The sequence below is a fragment of the Taeniopygia guttata genome, chromosome 12 (assembly GCF_048771995.1).
Source record: "Taeniopygia guttata chromosome 12, bTaeGut7.mat, whole genome shotgun sequence".
Lineage (NCBI taxonomy): Eukaryota > Metazoa > Chordata > Aves > Passeriformes > Estrildidae > Taeniopygia > Taeniopygia guttata.
This window is the reverse complement of record NC_133037.1, coordinates 15,915,328-15,936,261: the sequence shown is the minus strand read 5'-3', so window position 1 is coordinate 15,936,261 and position 20,934 is coordinate 15,915,328. Positions and strand designations below refer to the sequence as shown.

General features: G+C 50.0%; 2 protein-coding genes across 6 annotated transcripts in view; one reads left to right on the top strand and one right to left on the bottom strand.

The window, feature by feature from the left end:
- Window positions 1-14,824, bottom strand: part of RBM6 (RNA binding motif protein 6) — a 57,642-nt gene extending 42,818 nt beyond the window's left edge. For 3 of the 4 annotated variants that reach the window (XM_072934862.1, XM_041718664.2, XM_072934864.1), the window contains exons 1-5: window positions 14,706-14,824; window positions 10,329-10,438; window positions 6,814-8,152; window positions 5,989-6,078; window positions 4,942-5,011 (exon numbers count right to left, since the gene is read on the bottom strand). In XM_072934862.1, the coding sequence (XP_072790963.1) occupies window positions 4,942-5,011; window positions 5,989-6,078; window positions 6,814-8,152; window positions 10,329-10,372 (1,543 nt within the window). In that variant the 5' untranslated portion in view covers window positions 10,373-10,438; window positions 14,706-14,824. Of the gene's footprint in view, window positions 1-4,941; window positions 5,012-5,988; window positions 6,079-6,813; window positions 8,153-10,328; window positions 10,439-14,701 lie in introns of all 4 variants that reach the window. The other variant, XM_072934863.1, reaches the window with a different exon arrangement.
- A 116-nt stretch (window positions 14,825-14,940) lies between these two features.
- Window positions 14,941-20,123, top strand: MON1A (MON1 homolog A, secretory trafficking associated). 2 transcript variants are annotated; one of them, XM_002191543.7, is made up of 6 exons: window positions 14,941-15,101; window positions 16,338-16,479; window positions 16,708-17,175; window positions 17,367-18,132; window positions 18,230-18,377; window positions 18,819-20,123. In XM_002191543.7, the coding sequence occupies exons 2-6, from the start codon at window positions 16,353-16,355 to the stop codon at window positions 18,957-18,959; spliced, it is 1,650 nt and encodes a 549-aa protein (XP_002191579.5). In that variant the 5' UTR covers window positions 14,941-15,101; window positions 16,338-16,352; the 3' UTR covers window positions 18,960-20,123. The 2 variants fall into 2 exon arrangements, with proteins under 2 accessions (XP_002191579.5, XP_030139313.4); XM_030283453.4 differs by having other exon boundaries at window positions 14,942-15,101; window positions 18,201-18,377; window positions 18,819-18,960.
- The last annotated feature ends 811 nt before the right edge of the window (window positions 20,124-20,934 follow it).

The window sequence follows — 20,934 nt, the reverse complement described above, 5'->3', positions numbered from 1 at the left end:
TTCTGTTTGGCACAGTTCCAGAAACACACCCTTCCCTTGCAGAGGAGCATCTCACCTCTCCAGTCCTACCTAAGGCTGAGAGCTGCAGCACGATGGCACCTGTGGCAGGAGCAACATCTTGCCAGCATTTCTGGCCTCCAAGAGCAGCCCTACCCAAACACCACCCACAGCAGGGAAGCTAAAACCCTGTTATATGTGGGCCTGACAAATGCACAGCTAGGTCTGCCTCAAGGGAAAGGTGATCTCACTGCCTTGGAATGCTCTCCCAGCCATGGAAAATGAAGTTGTCCCTACTGAGGAGAAGTGCACCAATTTTAAAATAAAAAAAAAAAAAAAATTACACCAATTTTTCCATCATGAGCTGGAAACTTCTGGACCCTTGGCTTACGAGTTTTAGCAAAATGTAATACAAAAATACAATTCTGAATTCCAGAGGCTTCCTGATATATTCTTGAAACCAATGATTCACTGTTGTGATATACAAGATAGACTGCACTTGGAAGGGGAAAAAAAAGCAGCACCTTTTAAAGATTTATCTAAGGGGCTTATTAATATTTAACAGGGCACCAATGCGGCAGAGCTTAGAGAGAACAAGCAAGATAATCCAGTTTCTTGTAGGACTTGGCCGAGGCAATTTTAAGTTTAACACAGGGAGGGATAAGGGAAGCAGTTCCAAGCACCACATAAGGGGCTGGTCTGGAGAAATGAAACAGAACAGGAATGCTAGGGCAAGAAGGTGGCTGAGCAAGCAATAAAGTACATTTAGTGGCAGTAATACTTGCCAAAACAAAAGCTTTTCAAAATGGAGCAGGCAGCTGCTATAAAGCAGCTCATGTTTTCAGGTGACACTACATTTCCTGGGTGTTCCTTCACCACAGGAAGAAGCCTGTCCTTTAGCAGGAGTCACCTGTGTCCATGTGGACATTGCTCTGTCCCCAGCATTACTGCTGCTCAGGGAGCTTCTACCTGCTCCAGGCATTCCTGTTCCACAGGTGCTTTGCTCCTCAGGGGTGCTCTGTTGTGTTCCCACACACACACACCCAGGGTTCAAAAACGAGTACTTGCAAAGGTCAAAATAGGGTTCAAAAACCCAAACCTCCCAATTTCTGAAGTGCTGTGCTAATTTACAGTGTACATAAAGGGGCTGGGATAGATCTCACTGCTCCTGCTGACTAGAATTCAGCTCACCCGGTCCCTCCAGGGCCACTTCAGAGCTAATCTCCACCCTAGTGAGAGAGTCCATTCTCCAGCAGGCTCTCCTAGCCCAGCAAAAATTTTTCTCAGTTCTCCAGATGGGCTTCTGGAGTGAACTAGAAAAGTCTTGTGGGCTGCCAGCCATTTCTCAAGCTCACTTTCCCTGAACAGCTTTCACAGCTGCTGGTACCAAACTAACACGAATCCTGGTTGGAAAACACATGTTCCAGGCTTGTCACACTGCATGCTGCATCCAGGAGAACAATTTGAGCAGAAGGCTCAGTGTGGCTTGTGCTTTCACTTATTACTTTGGACACCACTGCAGTGTCCTTTAACATAAGGCTGGCTCCGTGTGCTTCCTTCTCCAGGGCACACGTGAGTGACTCAGCCAGAGTTCTGTGCACATCAGACCCTCAAGATGAGATCTCAGGCTTATGTCTGACATTAGTCAGGGAAGTAGAAATAAAGCCTGATGAAAATCAGGCAGGAGGTAAGTTTTAAATATCATCAAAATCAAAACCAGGGCAAGGTGTGTTCATGTTAAACTCTTCAAAGGTGAAAAGGGATCACCTTCAAGTTCCTGGCAGTCAGCACCAAGGCAGGAGCATGGACAGTAAAAGGAGGAGGAGAGACCCCATTCCATGAGCAGCCAGTGTTGTCACACACTGCACTAACACCTCCAAGGAGGGGACACCATGGTGTAAAGACACATGGAAGCCCTGAGCCCAGCAAGCACAGTCAAGCACCTTCAGAAGGGATAGGGAAGCTCACAATTCTTTCCCAGAGAGCTGCTGACAAACCATTACCACAGGCATCTACAGGAGCAGTGGGATATCCATGCTCTGCCTCCACACAAGGCTCCAGGATATAATGCACAGCAAAGCAGCTGATAGTCTTTGAGAAGGCTCCATGGTCACCTCAAGGTTTGTTCTTTGCAAAGATTAATTGGACAGACATGACCAAAAACACTTGAGAATGCAAGCTGAAAGATTTAATAGTTATTTCTGCCAAGGCTTACACATCTTACTGGAAGAAGCCCTCCTCCCCCCAAAAATGGATTTGGCACTTTCAGTCTGAATCCACAGGCATCAGCTCAAAAATCTAACTGATGGAAATTACAAGTTAATGTCTTTTAGGGTAATACTATAAAGTCTGACTTTGACATTTTATCATTGTAAATATCTGCCTCATTGATTTAAATAGAATTACTATGCCACTTCTTAAGGTCTCTCACTGCCTTGTTTAAAATCTAGCCATCATTTCAGTTTGTGGGCTTCAGAGACAAAATAATTTAAAGAATCAACAGCTTGAATGCATACCAAAATCACACCAGGTATATTAAGAACAGAGTTCCATTCTCAGCACAGCCTTCAGTGAAAATAGATTTTCCTTCGCACATACAGAGTATGTAAAAAAAAGGAGCTTTATAAAGAAATTGAGCTGTTTTTTCCAAGAAAAATCAACCATATCTTTTTCCCCAAACAAGATAGAGTCTTGTAAAAGATCATACAGTAGAATCATTACACTGAAGCTGCTGAGATAAGCTTTATGATAAGCATTATCTTTTTGAGAAACTGATCCAAACTTCACTCATTTTGAGTTAATTGCGTGTTATTTGTTACAGTTGTTATTGTTCCCCCCACAGCTGCAGGCATTCTTCTCTCAAACACACTCAACATGCATACTCATGATTAATGTTATTTTTAACATTTCTGGACAGCACTCAAAAATATACAACCCACTCAGACTGGCTTAGCATGTGCTCCTCTGAGCCAGGCTGCCATCGTCCAACCGAGCCGATACAGCAGTGCAGGTGTATCCCAGAGACATCAGTAATCCAAAAGGTTTGCTTTTAATTCTTATGGATATTTACATACACACCCCATCACAAAAGCATTCTTTAGCCCATGACTGGCCTCTAGTTTCAGAGGTTCAGCTTTTTGGAAGTTAATATTAATTCAATTCTATACAGTTCTCTAGGAGGAGCCAATGTGAAATGCTGGATTAATTTTGCTACAGCTTCTAGTTACCCAATTTCTAAAAGAAGTATTCACAATGCAGGAAGCTTTTATTGCCCTAGACACATCCATCTTGTGCAAGAAGGATCAGAGAGCTGTTTAAATGCAGCCTCAGGACACAATGCAATACAAAGACTTTGAAGCTTCCACCTAACCTGGAACAAAACTATGCTGCTTAAATGACTGATGTTGACTGGACAGGGTTAAACAACAGCTTTTCACAGCTCATAAAACATGAGCTAATTTTAACTTCATTCTTTGCCTCCCCACAATTGCCAGAAAAACTTTTAAAAAGCCAACTTTGCAGCTGAAGAGACAGAACAGAATGCAGCTTTTGGAGAGACATTAGAAAACTGCAACCCTCGCATCACGTGTGACCACCCGCAGATACCAGAGCTGCTGCACATAACTTCAGACACTGCATCTCATCCTGAGCAGCCTTTGAAACAGGGAAGGGGAAGGAAGAAACAGCAGCTCTCTAATGAGGGCAGTAAGTCCTAATAACATACATGGGAAGAGACAAAGAAATTTCCAGTTCAAGCCGATTTATCACTGAAGTGACATGTTTCAGAAGGGAAAAAAAACAAAACTGACAAATCAGCACAGGCAAAAAAGGAGCGTGTTGCAATTATTGTGTTGCAGTCAGTGCTGTGTGGGTGACGACAGCAATACTGAAATATGCTTAGGAAAGAGGAAAGGAAGCAAGAAAGACTAACTGTGCCCCTTAAGCCCTGCTTGTTAGGACACAGGGATGTTCTTTAGTTCAAAGGTTCCTGAGAAGGTTGTGAAATCTCCTTTGACAGCTTCCAGAAACAAAAATACACAAATACCCCACTGCCCCAGTTTCTCAACACATTGGAAGCCTTTACATAATGTATTGACACCAAAAATTCCAGCTGCTTCGCATACAACCCATACTGAAAATATGAAAAAGCACTGATGAATGTAGAAACTTCTGCTCTCCTAGGTTTAAAAATAAAATTAAAATAAAATACCGGTTTCCAGGTATTTCCTACTAGTATTATCCACACCAATCCCCAGGACTCACCCTTCCTACCATCGCACATCTTTGTTCCAGTACAACTTTTTCACAAAGCAGCCTTGTAAAATATTTCTTTCTTCAGAATCCTACACACACTGATCAGAAGTACAGCAGAACTTTATTCCTTGAATGAGGAAGAACATCCAGTCCCAGTATTTGGATATCTGCTTATAAAAGTTACTTTGTCTTTTTATTTAACCTGTCTTCGTACCTAAGCAGGGCACCAGTTTCAGGTTACTGAAGGAGAAATGTTAGGATGGAACAGGTTTCCTGAGGACACTATTTGTGCAGCATTTGTTCAACAGTAAGACCACCTCAGAAACAAGATTTAGAACATTCCAAAAGGATTTAGTAATAGTTAAAAAAACCCAAAAAATATGGAAGAATTAACCTGCTGTCCCATGGCTTTGCTCTTGATAGCTATTAGAACAGCCTTAGTGCTCTTCCTGCTGCTCCTACCCCCCTCCAGAGGCAGCTGGACGCATGCTTTACCTCTGAGGCAGCAGTGAGTATACCCATCAACTTTGAGGTCAAGAGGACAAACTATAGAACTCAGAGGGCATTTTCATTAAAAAAATACCTGGAATTAGGGCATGTAAGACTTTAAGCAAATTGCCTAAGAGGATATTGGTGTAAAAAATACCCTGTTGTCACTTGAAGCTAGAAGCACTGGAAAAGCATTCTCACCTGAGCTGTAATCTTTCAGTCGCAGGTCCTTCACAGGTGTCCCATCAGGCCCTCGGAAAGCATTGAGAATCTACAGGAAAAACAAGATCCACTTCATCTCCAAAATCAAACCTCCAAACCTAAGGTACTTGCTAATGCACATTTCTGTCTCTCCAAGAGTTCTATTCTTTCTAGGTTAAGGCTGCTACAAACTGACACACTTTCCAGCAGTACCTGAGAATTGTTACCGAGTTTTCAAAGTATTTTTGGGTTTTGTTTGAAGAAATGAGCACCATTTACACCACAATTCCACTGTTCAAAGGTTTATTACACTGGTTTCAGCCAGACTGTTCAACTCAGATCCTTATTTAAGGTCAAAGATGTCCTACTGCCTTTAAGAAAATCAAAGTACAAGGGCAAATGTTCTGAGTCTTATCATCCTCTGAAGGACAAAGTTCCTCCCGTGAGTTCTCCTTTATCAAGCCTCAGAAGATGATCACTACAGCTAACCCTAGCCAAAACTGCTGCATGTAGGGGCTCTCGTGCCTAGAACTTTCACCAAATAAACAAAAAAATCCCAAAACTGAAGTCCTAATCCATAAGAAATTGAGCTACTTTCACCTTGTAGCCTACATCATTTTATGGCTTTTTTTTTACTAAAACCAGCAGGAACAGCAGATATCTTTTCCATCTTTGTAAGATCTCATTTAAGCAATTTCAAGTAACTAAGAACAAACAAGTTCACTTAGACACTACTTGTCTTCTGAGCCCAAAATAGTAGTAACAATATTTGGTATATATAAAGCAGTGATGAAGTAAGGCATGTTGCAGAGTCTGGAGTCAAGGCTTCTAGCTATCAACACCCCACATGCAACCACAGGAAAACTCATCACTTCTAGAAGCCCCAAAACCACAGAATAATCAGATAACAGGTAACATTGCAGTGACTTCTAAATCTGGATTTCCCCTGGGGAAATGAGAGACCATCTGATATGCACTAACCAGACTTAAAAGTGGTACTTTAGAAACCCTCAACAGAAGTTTCTGGATGAGAAACATCCCACTTACATCATCCTTTGTGGCAGTTTCAGGCACTCCTCCTAGTCGAATGAGCTTGCTTGGCTTCACATACTTGGGGCAGGTCCGGTAATCTTGGTCCTTGAGTTCATGCAATCAAGATGGTTTTACAAATGAGAGATGCTGGCTCACAAGATACACAAGCAGTAGCAAAATAAAGCTGGGGAAAATTCAAAGGCAAAGGCCCATAAGCAGCCTGACTCAAAGCTTTAACCCCTGTTGGAGATTTAGGGAGCTCTGGAGGAGTTCTTCACATGCTCACTGAGCTGTATAGTAAGATCTAGCTCCAGGAAAATAAAATGGGCAGATCACATCTCTCTGCTTTCCAACAGTGGGAGATTCAAATTCGATAGTAGTCATTAACTCAGTAGTTACCACTACCTTCAGGTATCCAAGATAACCCTGAAGGAAAACAAAGTATGTATGAGATAGTAGTACACAGGCCCAGCCAAGGCAGTTGCTTCTCTCTGATACTGCTCATAAGCAACATTCAGGGCAAAACAACAAAATAAGTTTATCTGTAACCACTTCAACCACTCTCTGTCTGGCCATTTTCAACGAGGGGACTTTCTGAACCAAATCTGGTTCAAAATATTTAGCAACTCTCACTTGCTAAACAGCACTTCTCTTGAGAATTATTTCTGAAATAGAAAGGGTGCCCATTAAATAACTTGGAGCAGAGAATGATCTCAGACAAGGATGGTGAATTAGAATAAAACTGAAGTGGCAGGATATGGATGAAGACTCCTTCCCAACTCCTTCCATTCTTTGGCCAACACACATTTAACAGAGACATCAATTGACAAAAACACCTACCTGAAGGTTCTTATAGGGCCTAGAATCTTTGCTGGGTTTTCCTTCTGCAAAGGACTTGCCATGTTCATAATCAAACATTTGCTGCCCCGGCAGCCGGTGATCCACATCACGATATTCCATGTTCCGGTAGTCTGTATCTTGCCTCCCAAGGAAATCCAGGTCACCTTCACCCTTTAACCCAAGATCAGAATCGGATCTTTGCTGTTCCCCCCCAGAAAGCTGCTGCTGTTGCTGCTTGTTAGCAAAGGTCTGAGGTTGCTCCTCTTGGTCCTGAAGAGTAGGAAGAGGTCCGCGGCTATTTTGGAAATTGTGCGAAGTGTCATCTTCAAGACCCAGTCCCAGGGATTCCTCTTCTCTGGCTGATGCTTCTGAGTGTTGAAATTCTCCTTTTTGGCTACCAAAGGAACTTCTATCTAGACTAAGTGCAGACTCATCTCTTTTGCTGGTGCTTAAACCAGAGCCCTCTCTTTCTGCTAAAGGTACAGCAGATTGGTTGTGCCTAAAATCTACAAGGCTTTGATCCACAGGAGGCATTTCCCTATCTGAAAAGTCCATGGGAGGAGCCACATCTCTGCTCCTAAAATCCTGATCAGATCGGGATCTGTGCCTATTTCTGAAGTCTGAAGATGGTGCGTTCCTGTTTCTGAAGTCCAGATCAGAGGTGCCCACGCCCCTGAAGTCCAAATCAGGTACTTCCCTATTTCTGAAGTCTGAATAGGAATGTTCTCTGCCCCTGTAGTCTAACTCAGACATGTCTCTTGCCCTAAAGTCTGAGTGAGGCCCATCTCGACCCCTGAAGTCGAAATCATAAGACCCCCTTCCCCTGAAGTCTGATGGAGGTTCCTCCCTGCCCCTGTAATCCATATTATGTGCTTCCCTATCCCTGTAGTTCATACGAAACGTGTCCCTGTTCCTGTAGTCCCCTGAGGGAACATCTCCACCCCTGAAGTCCATAGGGGGCCCTTCTCTCTCCCGGAAGTCTCCGGAGTACATATCCCTGCCCCTGTACTCAGAAGGAGGTGGCTCCCTACCTCTGAAATCCATCTGAGACTCATCTCTGCACTGGAAGTCAGATGGTGGGAAATCCCTGCCCCTGAAATCGTGGTGCCCATCCCCACCTCTGAAGTCACTACGTGGTCCATCTCTAGCTCCATAGCTGAAAGAAGGTTCCTCTCTGTTGGCAAACTGAGGTTTGAGGAGGCCTGAGAGTGCCTGGATATCAAAAGGAAGTGATTTTCTGCCAGAGAAGTTGCCAGAGTGTCTTTCTTGACCAAGACTATCAAGGGAAGGAGGATATTCCCTGTTCCACCCGGGAGCAAACCTTTCTTCTTGGCTCCCACTGTAGAAATAAAGACAGTATTATTCATAACGTGCTTAAGAGTCTGAAATCTACACAGCAGCACATTCTTCACTAAACTTTTATAGAGCTGTGTAACAGTCTAAGATCCGCAGAAGATATTGATGTTTGGCAGTTTAAGATGAGGCAGCATACGACAGATGTGAGAAAGTAAACTTGGGTGCTCCCATTTCAGCACAATTTCCAGAAGCACTCAACAGAGAATACCTGCAACATTAATGGGTTAATGATGGTAGCAATCCACATAGTCCTGCACTGCACATGGCTCTGCAGCTGTCTGAGGTGCCAGCAGCTGGTGTGTTGGTTCATTAGCATCACCAGCACATGCCTGTGAGGAACCGAGGAGCTTAAGCTCTCCGGGCAGTACGGAAACAGCTAAATTAACACACCATCCTGAGGCACATGAAAGCAGAGGTTACCAAACAGGCTTTACTGACATGCCACAAAGACTCATTTATGCTTCCTTGTGCCGGAGTCCAAACTGGCAAATTCTGAAAGCCATCAGTTCACTGAGGGTGCCTCACAGGACTATGCCAACAATCAACATCCAAGATATCCCTGTGCTCGTGCCTCCAGACTGTCGTACACCGAGTTCACAAGACTACAGCTATGAGCTCTCCCAATATCTCCATAAGAACACTCAGGAAGAAGTTTCCTCTTAAGGCAATTGTTCAAAATCCAATGGGGCTTTTTTTTTTTTTTTTTTGTGGGCTGGAACTATCTGATTTTTCATCTAAGCAAGGCTCCAATAAATTTTTTAAAAAACAGAATGATACAGTATCAGCACATTTTAAAATAACACCAAATGCTACCCAAAGCAGTGGACATTTTCTTAAAATCTACAGCAAGTCATGTTGTACTCTGAGCTTCACTACAGAATCACTCACCAAGATTTATCAAAGCATACACAGATTTCCTAAGGTACACGGTCCATTTCACCATCATGTAGAATAGCAATTAAAACTTGGATCAAGGTCAGCATTCCCCACCCAATACATTAAAGAATGATGCCAATAAAATCCACTTAAAAATCATTAGAACAGCACTATTGATATAATTACAAGACACAATCCTTCCCTCATCAACACTGTTTCTACATGTTCTGGAAGATACTGATTTTCATCAGCTTTCTCAACACATTACAGTAGACAATTATTTGGAGTATTCTTACAGCAGAGACCTAAGGTATGCCATGAGCAGTACCTTTATCACGCTGATTTTCAAGGGACTGAGGTGCACACATGAGCGAAGGATGAAAGAATGATGCACAACAGAGGAAAATTCTAAATTTTAGTGGCTTCATTTTTATACCCAGCGCTCTCTGGCAAACACAGGTCTCAAGCAACAACCAGAGGAACACAAACTAATATTGTGCTGTGCAAGTCAGCTGCACACCAATCTTTAAAACAGTTGCAGCGACATTCAGAAATTACTTATGAAGGAGTATATGGGAATATAGACTTTTTGCAAGTGCATGTAGTGGTAAGACAATGGGGAATTGGTTTAAACTGAGAATGGGTTCAGATTAGATCCTAGGAGTAAATTCTTCCCTGTCAGGATGGTGAGGTCTTGGCACAGGTTGCCCAGTGAAGTTGTGGACGCCAAATCTCTGGAAGTGTTCAAGGTTAGGTTGGACAAGCTTGGAGCAGCCTGGGGTAGCGGAAGATGCCCCTGCCCACACCAGGGATTTGGAACAAGATGGTCTTTAAGATCCTTTCCAATCAAACCATTCTGTAATTCTATGCTGTATGGACTTATCAACCTCATGGAAAGAATTAAACTCTCGAAAATTTAATAAAATTGTGTGTGTAATCAATGTGTCAGTATTTCTGAACTAATTTTCTTCTCTTACAGGTGTTAAAAGCACATAATACCAAAAGCCACACAGCATATCATATTAACTCACAACAGCTAAACTAAGTATCACTAGAAAAGATAGTGTGGAAGACTAGAAATATTAAAAGTAGCTGTTGCTTAAAAATCAAATTAAAAATGTCACAGAAATGCAAAAAATATCAATTAACTTCTTTGTTCTCTAGCAATCATAACTAGCTCCATAGAGATCTCACAACTTCTACCAAAATAGTAAACAGTGAGTTCCCAAGGCTTATTGTATTTAAGAATCTTCCTGAAATAAACTATACATTGAAATGCTTACCGAAAAGACCCCATTCTGTTGCCTTGTCGATGGTCTCCCCACATTTTGATCTTGTCTGGTAGGCTTCCAGAAATTGTTAATTCACTCTAACAACGCCCAGACAGCACAACCTGTTGAATAAACAACATGATGATAAGCCACAAGGCAAAGAACACACATGACACGAGAAAAACACTGCTGTTAGAAGGGCTATGTGTAACATCTGATCGGGATCCACAGATATACCAGACCACACATAGGCATGAATGAATTCAAGTGTTGCAGTTCTCCACGTTCAAATTTGTAAGTGCCAAACAACTCCTGAAATCAAACTGTCAATATGGTGGGCAAACAATTTGATATCTGCTTTGATTAACATAGAGCTTTCCAACATACTGTGCTGTCTGACACTATTCAGGGTGCAGCTAGAAATGTGAGAACGCCGCCATCTATAAACAACAAGGACCACTGCCGAACAACAGTTTACAATTAATGTTTAATCCAAACTATTTTTGCCAAAAGCTCTTTACTGTTCAAGGAAATGATCACCACTCTTGGTGTACCATGGATACTCTGCCCTCAGAAGTATGTAGATAACGGAGGAGGGTTTTTTTGCCAATAAATCATGACAGGCACTCTTCTCCAACACTGTCCTCATCAAGCAGAGTGACGTAAGTAACACTTGCCTCAACAGAAATCTAAAATTTCATCCACTTCCTCCCACCAGCGGAGAAGGTGAGGATTTCCTGGCGATAACCAAAGCCAGGACTTGAAATAGGAAGTACTTCCGTCTTTCCAAAAGAAAAAAAAAGGCTGCAGCAGAGCATGGAAAAAACTGAGGGAGATGGCAACCTGATGGCCTCAAACCTGCTCTGGCCAATCCAGCTGCAGTGGTGTAGGAGGGCTGCCATGTAACCAGACCAAGGCTGGGAAACCTGGTGCTTACACACTGTTCCAAAGTGGGATTATTTACCTCCAGTGGTTGAGGGGACAGAGGACAGTGCAGACAGTCACTGCCAGGCCTGGCTGGGGCAGCTCTTGTCAAAGAAAGGCACACAAAGTCCTGTTTGTTCTCCATTCCAAAGGTCAGCGCTGCCATAGCAGAGGCAGGTCAGCAGAGCAGGTTATGACAGATCTTCCACCAGGGAGCAATTCCAGATGCTGCTGCTGGCAGCTGTCTGTGCCAAGGAGCTGAGGGAGCTGCTGTGCCAAGAGAGAGTCCATGCTCTTGCCAGGGTCCACTACCCCCCAGGGAAGGCTCAGGTGGGAGCCAGGACAGCAGGTTCTGGCAGAAACCAAGCATGCAGACACTGAGGAAGGCAACCAAGCATGCAATCCATCCACCCCAGTGTCACTTCCAAAGAAACAGGTTCATTCCATTGGCCACTCAAGCCTGAGAGTACCAGTCTGCTTACATTTTACATGGCTCTTGATAAATAACCACCCTGGTCCCAAGAATTTCCTCCATCTTTTTCAGAGGAAAAGTTCTCTTACTAAGACAACCAAGAGCACACCCCCTTCATGGTGGGGGCAGGCAAAGGGAGATGGTTCCTGATGTCAGCCAGTCCTTTCATCCGAAATCTTTTGCAGCCTGCAGACCTCGCATTTCTTGCTCTTCCCTTCTGGATTTCCCTCCCCCACTCCACTTCTCCTTAAGTCAACAACCTTACCAACACTTAAAAAAAAAAAAAATAAAATCCCTTGCCAGCTGGGAACTGTTTAGGCATAATATTCAAATTATCAGACAAAAAAAAAAATACCACTGGACAGCTACCAGGCCTGGCACAGACCTGCTGAGCCATGCAGCAACCTCCGGGAGCGTGAGGTCATGGTTCAATAACACAGGGAGCAACACTGGCTCCGACAGCCCCCACTCAGCCTGATTTGCTCCCTGCCTCCGCCTTTGGCAAAGCACTGGGTATAGGTTGTGCCAGCTTGTGCTTTTCTGGGTCTGCATCACAGATGACCCTCAGAAGAGAGTTATATTTAACCCAGGTCACTCCAGTGATACGCTTTACCACACAACTCCACAAACAAAGGTGACAGCAAACTGCAGGACAGGGACAGAAGGCTCTTAGCCTGGCTTCCACTGACACCAAGATCTCCTGAAGGTACACCCTGCTACAATTGCTCCAAAAAAAGCACACCGTGATGAGACATCGTGAGGATTCACCCTTCTGCCATGGGCAGGTATCTGCCAGCTCTGCTCCCACCTCCCAGCTCACAGGTAAATGCTGGGAGACAGGTCAGTGTGAGTGAGGCCGTTTGCCAAAGACACCCCAGGCAAACAGCAAATCATGGCAAAAAGCCACCTGTGTGCTGGGAACTCTGCATCCATTAGTTTTGTCATACTCTGCTCACAACCAAGTGTTTGAGGAGATGGAAACAGCCCAGTCACTGGCAGAGCCCAGACCAACAGCTCTCTAGGACAATAATGAGCTGTTACAATTACCCTGAACATTCAGGAGGCAAAGCCTCAGCTCCACCAAAAATACAGAAGGCACAACTAAAGAAGGAGAAGCTCTTTTGTGGTTTTAGTTCCTCCAGTGACTGGTGGTCACACAGCCCTCCCAGGAGAGGCTGGTGGAGCTCCGGATGCTTCCTGGCAATTCCACCCAATGACTTCCTCAGGACCGTGCCCCTGCCCTCCCCAGACAACCCTGGGGAGGTGCCTGACTCCACTTCCCAATCTGCACGTGGCAAGCCTGACAGCAAACTCTCGGAGCTCTTATTCCAATTTATATCTTGCTATGGTAAAATAATGGCTTTGATCATGGGGATTGTGCAGCTGAGCCACACTAAGCAACTGGTCTTCTGGAGGACTAAATAAAGACATCTGTCAAGGGGCCAAGTGGGAAATGCCAGCACAGCCCTCAAGTGTCTCCTCACCAATTTACACCCCACTTCACACCTTTTTTCCAAATATGGGGGAGAGAAGGGTAATTGGTGACAGACTGGGTGCTATTTTCAGAAAAATACTCTGATATTCAGAGCTTCTCTCCAAACAGATTTTTCCAAGACTTGGTATTTATAGAGCATGAGGAAATCAAACACAGAAATACACACAAGAGAAGAAAAAGCAGTTTGCTGTGGAACAACTTTCTATACTCAGTAAAGTTTTTGTAAGACTGAAGAAAGGAAAAGGCCTCTGTGAAATCTAAGTACTGCAGGAGGTACAAGAGAAAACTATTCCCCAAAGCCACAGAAACTGCAAGTAGCCAAGAAAGCCAGTTACAACCACTGTTAGTTAGAGATCCCTAATTCAGAAAAATATCAAAAGCATGTCACTGACATGTGGAAGTGAAGGGAGAGGGAACCATTTTGGCTCTGACAGGTGTCAGGCTGGAGGATTTTAATTTAGAAAAAGGGGATGTGCATACTTTTCATCTGTATGATGCTTCTAAAAACATGCATTAGAGACAATCAGGTGAATTCCTAACACACATCCCACCCCATTACTATCCTGACCTAGCTTGTCTCAAAGGACTTCACAAGTGTGTTCCCAACCAGTGGATGTTGGGAAAGACTCTCACACCACCAAGACCCTGCCAGGATAGGAAACTGGACTCCACCTTCAGCAGCATTGCCAAAAGTAACACCACACAGCAGCAGCAACACCAGCCTCTTGAGGTGCCAATTGTTTTTAAAAACAGAGCACGGGAGGTCACGGTCATCACTTCCAGTCACTCCTGATCACCACCTTACGTGGCCTCCACCAGAGCCAGACCACATCCTGCTTCCACCTAAGCCTTTGCTCACAGCCCAAAATCCCATTTAGCCCATCACTTGGGATTAAATCCACTAACACACAGCTCCCATCAGATCTGTCTGCATCCCAGTACGAATCCAGCCCACTTTGGTCCACCCCTTTTACAACCACAAGCATTCCAAGATGGACACACATATGACCTGGTGCAAAAAAGGCCCTAATCTTGACCAGGGCCTCAGAACAACACTGAGATATCCACAAACACCACAACTGCTGACAATGACACACACACGGCAGGCCCCAACTCTACCATGTGGGATACCGCACCCTGATCCAGGGGCTGAGCACACCAACCCCACAACCCCCATCCCACTAGGGCATGAGGATCTGATGGAGACACCGAGCCCACAGCACGCAGCTGCGGGCCCACAGCGCCAGGCCCTGCTGCTTCAGCGCTCGCAGCGGGCCGCCCCAGCCCCACTCCATTCCTGAGCCACGGGTCACCCCAGAACAGACAAACCAACCCCCCCACTCCCATCCTCATGGGCCCACAGCCTCCCCTCCTCCACCCCGGGCAAGCCCACCCCGGCAGCCCCTCGGGACACTCCTCGCCCCTCTCACCCCACTGGGCGAGATCCCCTTGATCCCAGGCAATCCCCTTTATCTCCCGAGAGACCCTCATCACCTACTCCTCCTCTTCCTCCTCCTGCTCCGCCGCTCCCGCCTCGCACAGGCCCCACAGCCGCCACGGCGAGAACCCGGAACTTCCGGCTCCCTCCTCCCTTCGGGCACCCAGAGGATGCTGGGAATTGTAGTCTCTGTCGCCCCGTTCCTGCCGCCCTTTCTCAGGCGCGTCCTTGCGGCTCACGGACTACAACTCCTATGATCCCCCTTGGAGCGCACCGCCTACAACTCCCATGATGCCCCGCGGCGGGTCGCCGCGATGGCGGGGGTGTCGCCGCGGTCGGGGCCGGGACCGGTGGTAGGGCGGGAGGTCACCGCCCGCCGCCGGCTCCGAGCCCTTTTCCGACCCGCCTAGGCTGTGCCCAGGGGGTTGCAGGGCGGCCCCGGGAGGAGCCGCGGAGGTGGGTCCCCGCGCGTTGTCATTAAGAGGGGTCCTGGGCCTGGGTCGTGCCGGGGCTGCAGGAGCGGTGACATCTCAGCGCTGAAGGGGGAAGGGTCGGGCTGGGTCCGTGCCGGGCCGGGAGGGTCCTGGGGTGAGTTTCGCCCACGGGAAGGTTAGCAGGGTGAGGAGGAAAGGTGAGGACGGGGCCCTGGTCCGCTCCCCCGCACCCTCCAGGGCTGTCACAGGATTTTAGTGGGGTGTCTGGCTCCCCCAAGTGCGGACGAGATCCCAGTAAGCTCCCCGGCGCTCTGCAGGGCTGTCACGGGCTTCCCTGGGTGAGCACAGAGTCCTTATCTGGTCCCCAGTACTTTGCAGAGCTGTCACGGGGTTTTGTGGGGTAAGGATTTAGCTCCCCAGGGGACCACAGAGCTTTGGCCAGTTCCCCAACACCATCCAGAGCTGTCCCAGGTTTGGAGGTGGGAGCTGCATGAACTCCCCCAGGTAAGGACAGGGCCCTGATCCACCCCGTGGTACTCGTCAGGGCTGTCACAGGACTTTGAGGGGGCTCCCCCAGGTGCAGCGTTAGTGGGATTGGATTTGGGAGCAGAAGGTGTGCTGGGGCACAGAGCAGAGCCCGGGCTCACTGAGCTCACTTAGCAGCCGGGTTCAGGGGCACAGGCTCCTAGCCAGCCTGGCCTGCCTCCTGTTGCTTTTGCTTGTGCTCACTTTTGGGCTGGTTTTCCCCCAAGGAGGGGAGGAAGGAGCGGGCTGGAGGCATGGCTTCTGCTGGAGAGGGCACCCAGCTCCTGGAGTGGTGCCATATGTGCTCACAGGGAGTGTCACCAGCCTTGTCCCATGGCAGCCACCTAACCCAGTCCAAGGAGGGTCATAAACCCCTCCCTTTGCAAACATGAGGCCTCTGGGATCTCAGGGGTAGGGACAAGCCCCATCCAGGGCCGTGTCCCTTCCCCCTCACTGCACAGGGAGACTGAGAAGCTTTCATGAGGGAAATCGGGGCCAAGCCTGGATGAAAGATGCTGTGGCCAGGGGCCTGGAAAGAGCTGGGGCTGTGTGAGAGAGGAAATCCTGCTGGATTAGAGCAGCTTTCCTGACATCTCACCAGGGCTCGGTGCTGCATGCTGAGCCAGCGGGACTGGGCCACAGGTGCTGGCCTGGCTCCGCTGGAGAACAGAGCATTTCAGGGCCTGCTTTGAAAGTGAGGGGACACAGGGGTGACACTGTGGGTCACATGCAGGTCCTGCCCCAAGGAATGGCTGCAGATGTCCATAAGAAGAAAAGCTGGGAAGTGCCCAATGGGTCCCTGGCGCCAGGAGATGGGCAGCACACAGAGAGGTCCGAGAGCCCCACGCCAGGGCTGGCACAGGGCACGGAGCCAGGTATGGAGCACAGCTCACCAAGGAGGGAAGCGAGGGGGGGAAAGAGCAGCTCCTCATGCGGGCTGGGACCTCCACAGCCCTGTGGGAGGGGCAGATGGGCCCACTCGTCACCAGCAGGACCCGCACCCACAGGGTGCTGTGGGATGGGGAGAGGAGGCAGGTCCCCTCTGCATCCTTCCCCCAGCATGGGGGACACGAGGACGGATGCTGCATGGCCCGTTGTTCCAGGGGCGGGCCAGGAGGGCGCCATGTTCGTGCACACCCGCTCCTACGAGGACCTGACCAGTCCCGAGGACGGGGCGGCCGCGGCGCGGAGCCCAGAGGAGAGGCGGGGGGAGCCGGCCGAGCAGAGCAGCATGGAGCAGATCAGCAAGGACTTCAGCGAGCTGAGCACACAGCTCACGGGCATGGCCCTCGACCTGGAGGAGGAGATGAGGCCGGGCAAGGAGGGGAAGCTGGAGCCATCCCCGCAGACCACCCGCCGCGACTCGGTGCTGTCAGGGAAGGAGGAGGAGGACGTGACCATGGACGCCTGGCGCTTGCACCGGAAGCACGTCTTCGTGCTGAGCGAGGCGGGCAAGCCCGTGTACTCCCGCTACGGCTCTGAGGAGGCCCTGTCCAGCACCATGGGCGTCATGATGGCCCTGGTGTCCTTCCTGGAGGCTGAGAAAAACGCCATCCGGTCCATCCACGCAGGTACTGCCCTGGGGGGGAATGGGATGGGGGGGGTCAGGGCCTGCTCATCCATGCACCTGCCACCATGGCCATGTCATCTGTCCCCAGGGACAGATGGGTGTCTGGGGGGAGAGGCTGCAGCCTGGCTGTAGCCCTGGGCAGCCAGGCTCACAGGTCTGCCCCCGGGCCCCCGGGGACTCCCTCCCAAGCAGATGGCTACAAGGTGGTCTTCGTGCGGAGGAGCCCGCTGGTGCTGGTGGCAGTGGCACGCACCCGGCAGTCAGAGCAGGAGATTGCCCACGAGCTGCTCTACATCTACTACCAGATTCTGAGCCTGCTCACCTGGACCCAGCTCAACCACATCTTCCAGCAGAAGCAGAACTATGACCTGCGCCGGCTCCTGGCCGGCTCCGAGCGCATCACCGACAACCTGCTGGACCTCATGGCCCACGACCCCAGCTTCCTGATGGGCGCCGTGCGCTGCCTGCCCCTGGCCGCCAGCGTCCGGGACGCTGTCAGCAGCAGCCTGCAGCAGGCCAAGGCCAAGAGCCTGGTCTTCTCCATTCTGCTGTCTGGGAACCAGCTTGTGTCTCTCGTGAGGAAGAAGGATCAGTTCCTTCACCCCATTGACCTCCATCTGCTCTTCAACCTCATCAGCTCTTCTTCCTCTTTCCGGGAGGGTGAAGCCTGGACTCCCATTTGCCTCCCTAAGTTCAACTCCAGCGGTTTCTTCCACGCCCACATCTCCTACTTGGAGCAGGAGATGGATCTGTGCCTGCTGCTGGTCTCCACTGACCGTGAGGACTTCTTCACCGTGTCCGACTGCAAGCGGCGCTTCCAGGAGCGCCTGCGGCGGCGGGGGGTGCAGCACGCTCTGCAGGAGGCCCTGCGCACCCCCTTCTACAGCGTCGCCCAGGTGGGCATCCCTGACCTCCGGCACTTCATCTACAAGTCCAAGAGCTCTGGGCTCTTCACCAGGTGAGGCCCCGGGGAAGCCTCACCCGGTGAGGCCGTGGCATGTGGCATGGGCCAAGCCCCTTCTTCAGGGGGTTAATGGGGTACTGTGTTCCTGCAGCCCCGAGATTGAGGCTCCCTACGTGCAGGAGGAGGAGAAGGAGAGGCTCTTGGGACTTTACCAGTACCTGCACAGTCGGGCCCACAACTCTTCACGGCCCCTGAAGAACATCTATTTCACAGGCCCCCGTGAAAACCTCCTGGCGTGGGTAAGGCTGTTGGTGGCGTTTGGTGAGCCTGTCTTTTCTGGTCCTGTGTGGTGGTAACACTACATAGCACCAGCTCTGTGGCCCCCAGGGGGGACCCCAGCCTGTGCATGGTCCTTTTGAAGGTGAGCCTGCCTCTGTGTGTGGGAGGAACAGGCAGGAGTAGCAGTGGGAGCTGGTGAACTCCAGCACCAAGGGCTGTGCCATGCCCTGTCGTGAGCTTGGTGCTGTGGAGAATACCCACTGTGGGTCAAACTCCAGGGTTTAGTTCTCCCACTTCTGAGCAAACCAGATGCCACCCATTTGGGATACCCCACTGCCACTTTTTGTCCCTGCACTGGAACCCCTCTGCCCATTGCTGGTAGCCCATGGGGGGAAGATGGAGTGCCAGCCTCAAGTGGGGCACAGTCCTGTTCCCAGCATGTGTCCTGTTCCTTCTCCCAGGTAACCAATGCCTTTGAGCTCTACGTATGCTACAGTCCCCTGGGGACCAAGGCCGGCGCCATCAATGCTGTCAACAAGCTCATGAAGTGGATCCGCAAGGAGGAAGACCGACTCTTCATCCTCACGCCCCAGACGTACTGATGGGCATCACCCAGGGCATGGAGCCAGCTGGGAGAGCCCCCGCTGTGCTGGGGAGCCCATTCCCAGGGATTCCCAGGATGTGTGTCCAGGGGAGAGGGCATGGTGGGATCCCAGAGCACAGGGAAACCCCACCTGTGGGACTGTCCAACCTGGTTGGTAGACATGGGTTGCACAGGGAAAGGGAAGGGGATGAACAGGACTTTCTCTCAGCTGCAGGCAGTGCCCCAGCTGGGGGGCCTGCTCTTCCTTCACATTCCCCAGCTCCATCCCTTGTTGTGGGGACCTGGAGTGAGGCTGCTGGTATCCCAGGTTACTAGAGGGGAGCAGAGCCCCAGGGTCCTGCTCCCTGTGCCTGCCACCTCCCTTCCTGTGGCTGTGCCAAGGGTGGGGGTCCCCAGGGGAAATGTGGCAGCACTCAGGGGAGCCCTATGTTGCTGTGCCCACAGGTGGCGGGTGACACTGTCCAGGTGAGGGACAGGCCTGGCCTGGGGCACACACTGCTCCTCTCCCTGCCTTGGGGGAGCTGGATCCCCCAAGTGCCAGGGAGCCTCTGCAGTCCCGGAGCAGGTTTGCCCCCTTGGCATCTGTATGAGCCTGGACCCTTCCCACTGTGGCAGTGAAAAGGTTATCTGTCCCTGGGGATGCTGGCAGGCAGGGTGGGTCAGCCTGCCCCAGCTGGGACAGCAGGGTCCTGCCCACCTCACCACGGGGACACAGAGCAGCTCCAGAGTGCTGAGGTGTTTGTCAGGGTGTTTGTGGGCTCGTGGTTCTGGCTGTGGGTAATGGATCCTAAAGGGGCACCTCAAGCACATCTCCTTGGAGATCCCCCCAGTACAGGGCCATGGTGCTCCCCAGCCCATGGAGTTTTCCCCTTGGCACAGGAGCACCTGTCCCCCAAACCCAGCCCCTCATCCAGCTCTCTGACCACCCCAGGCACTGGGGTGGAGCTGAGCACTTGTGAACGGCCCAACTCCGTGTTTTGGGGCTGTGTGAATAGTGCTGGAATAGGTGTCGGAGGAGGGGCAGAGCCATCAGGGTGGCACCCCGACACAGAGGGAGCTGGGAAGGATCCGGCAGGGCTAGCACAGGGATCTGCTCCTGTATTTATGCTCCTGCCAGAGTGTAATCGCTTGTCTTTGCTCATAAACATTATCTGGACCCTAAGTTATCTTGTCACATTCCTGTATATGTTCGGTGGAGTGGGAGGATGACCAAGCTGGGCGGGAAGTTTGCTCCAAGTTTTGGTACGGTGCAGTCCAGCCGCGGGGATCCGCTGGGAGCCAGGAAAGCTGCCCGGGGGTGGTGCGGGGCTGCCGGGGCTGTGCTGGCAGGAGGCGGCGCTGACTGGATATTGGGAGCGGCAAAATCCCCGGGCTGAGCTGGCCGCGGCCAGCTCATGTCGAAACCCAGCAGAGGCACAGCCGGAGGAAGGAGCTGTTGGGTAAGGCCGGGAGCCAGCGGAACTGCCGGGACTTGCACAACACGGGGCGGGAGCCTGGAAGGGCTGGGGTTGGCCCGGCGGCAGGCGCAGCCTCTCCTGGGACCAAAGTCCTCAGCACCCCGCTCACCTGGAGGAAAGGTCCATGTGCAAAGCTGGGGTTCATGGGCCTAGCATTTCACGGCGGCAGGGCACCTGGAGGGCAAATCCGTGTATGGATCGGGATGTAAAGAATCCTCCACATCCCTATGAACAGCAGTCACTCCCAGAGGTGCTGGCACCTCCTGCCACTGCGGGTAGCCCGGGAGGAAAGGGACATGAGACACAGAATCGGCACAACAGAAACAACCCTGACAGCTGCCCTGGCAAAGCTGTGGCTCTCCCAGCCCTGCTCTTTTCTCCCAGCTAGGAACTCCGATGCTGAGCCTGCCGCAGCCCTCAAGGCTGCCCTGTTGGCCTGGAAGCGAGCAGAGAACGCGGTGGCACCGCGGGAACTGTGAGGAAGCGGCTATTTCGATTCTATATGTCAGGGTGTCA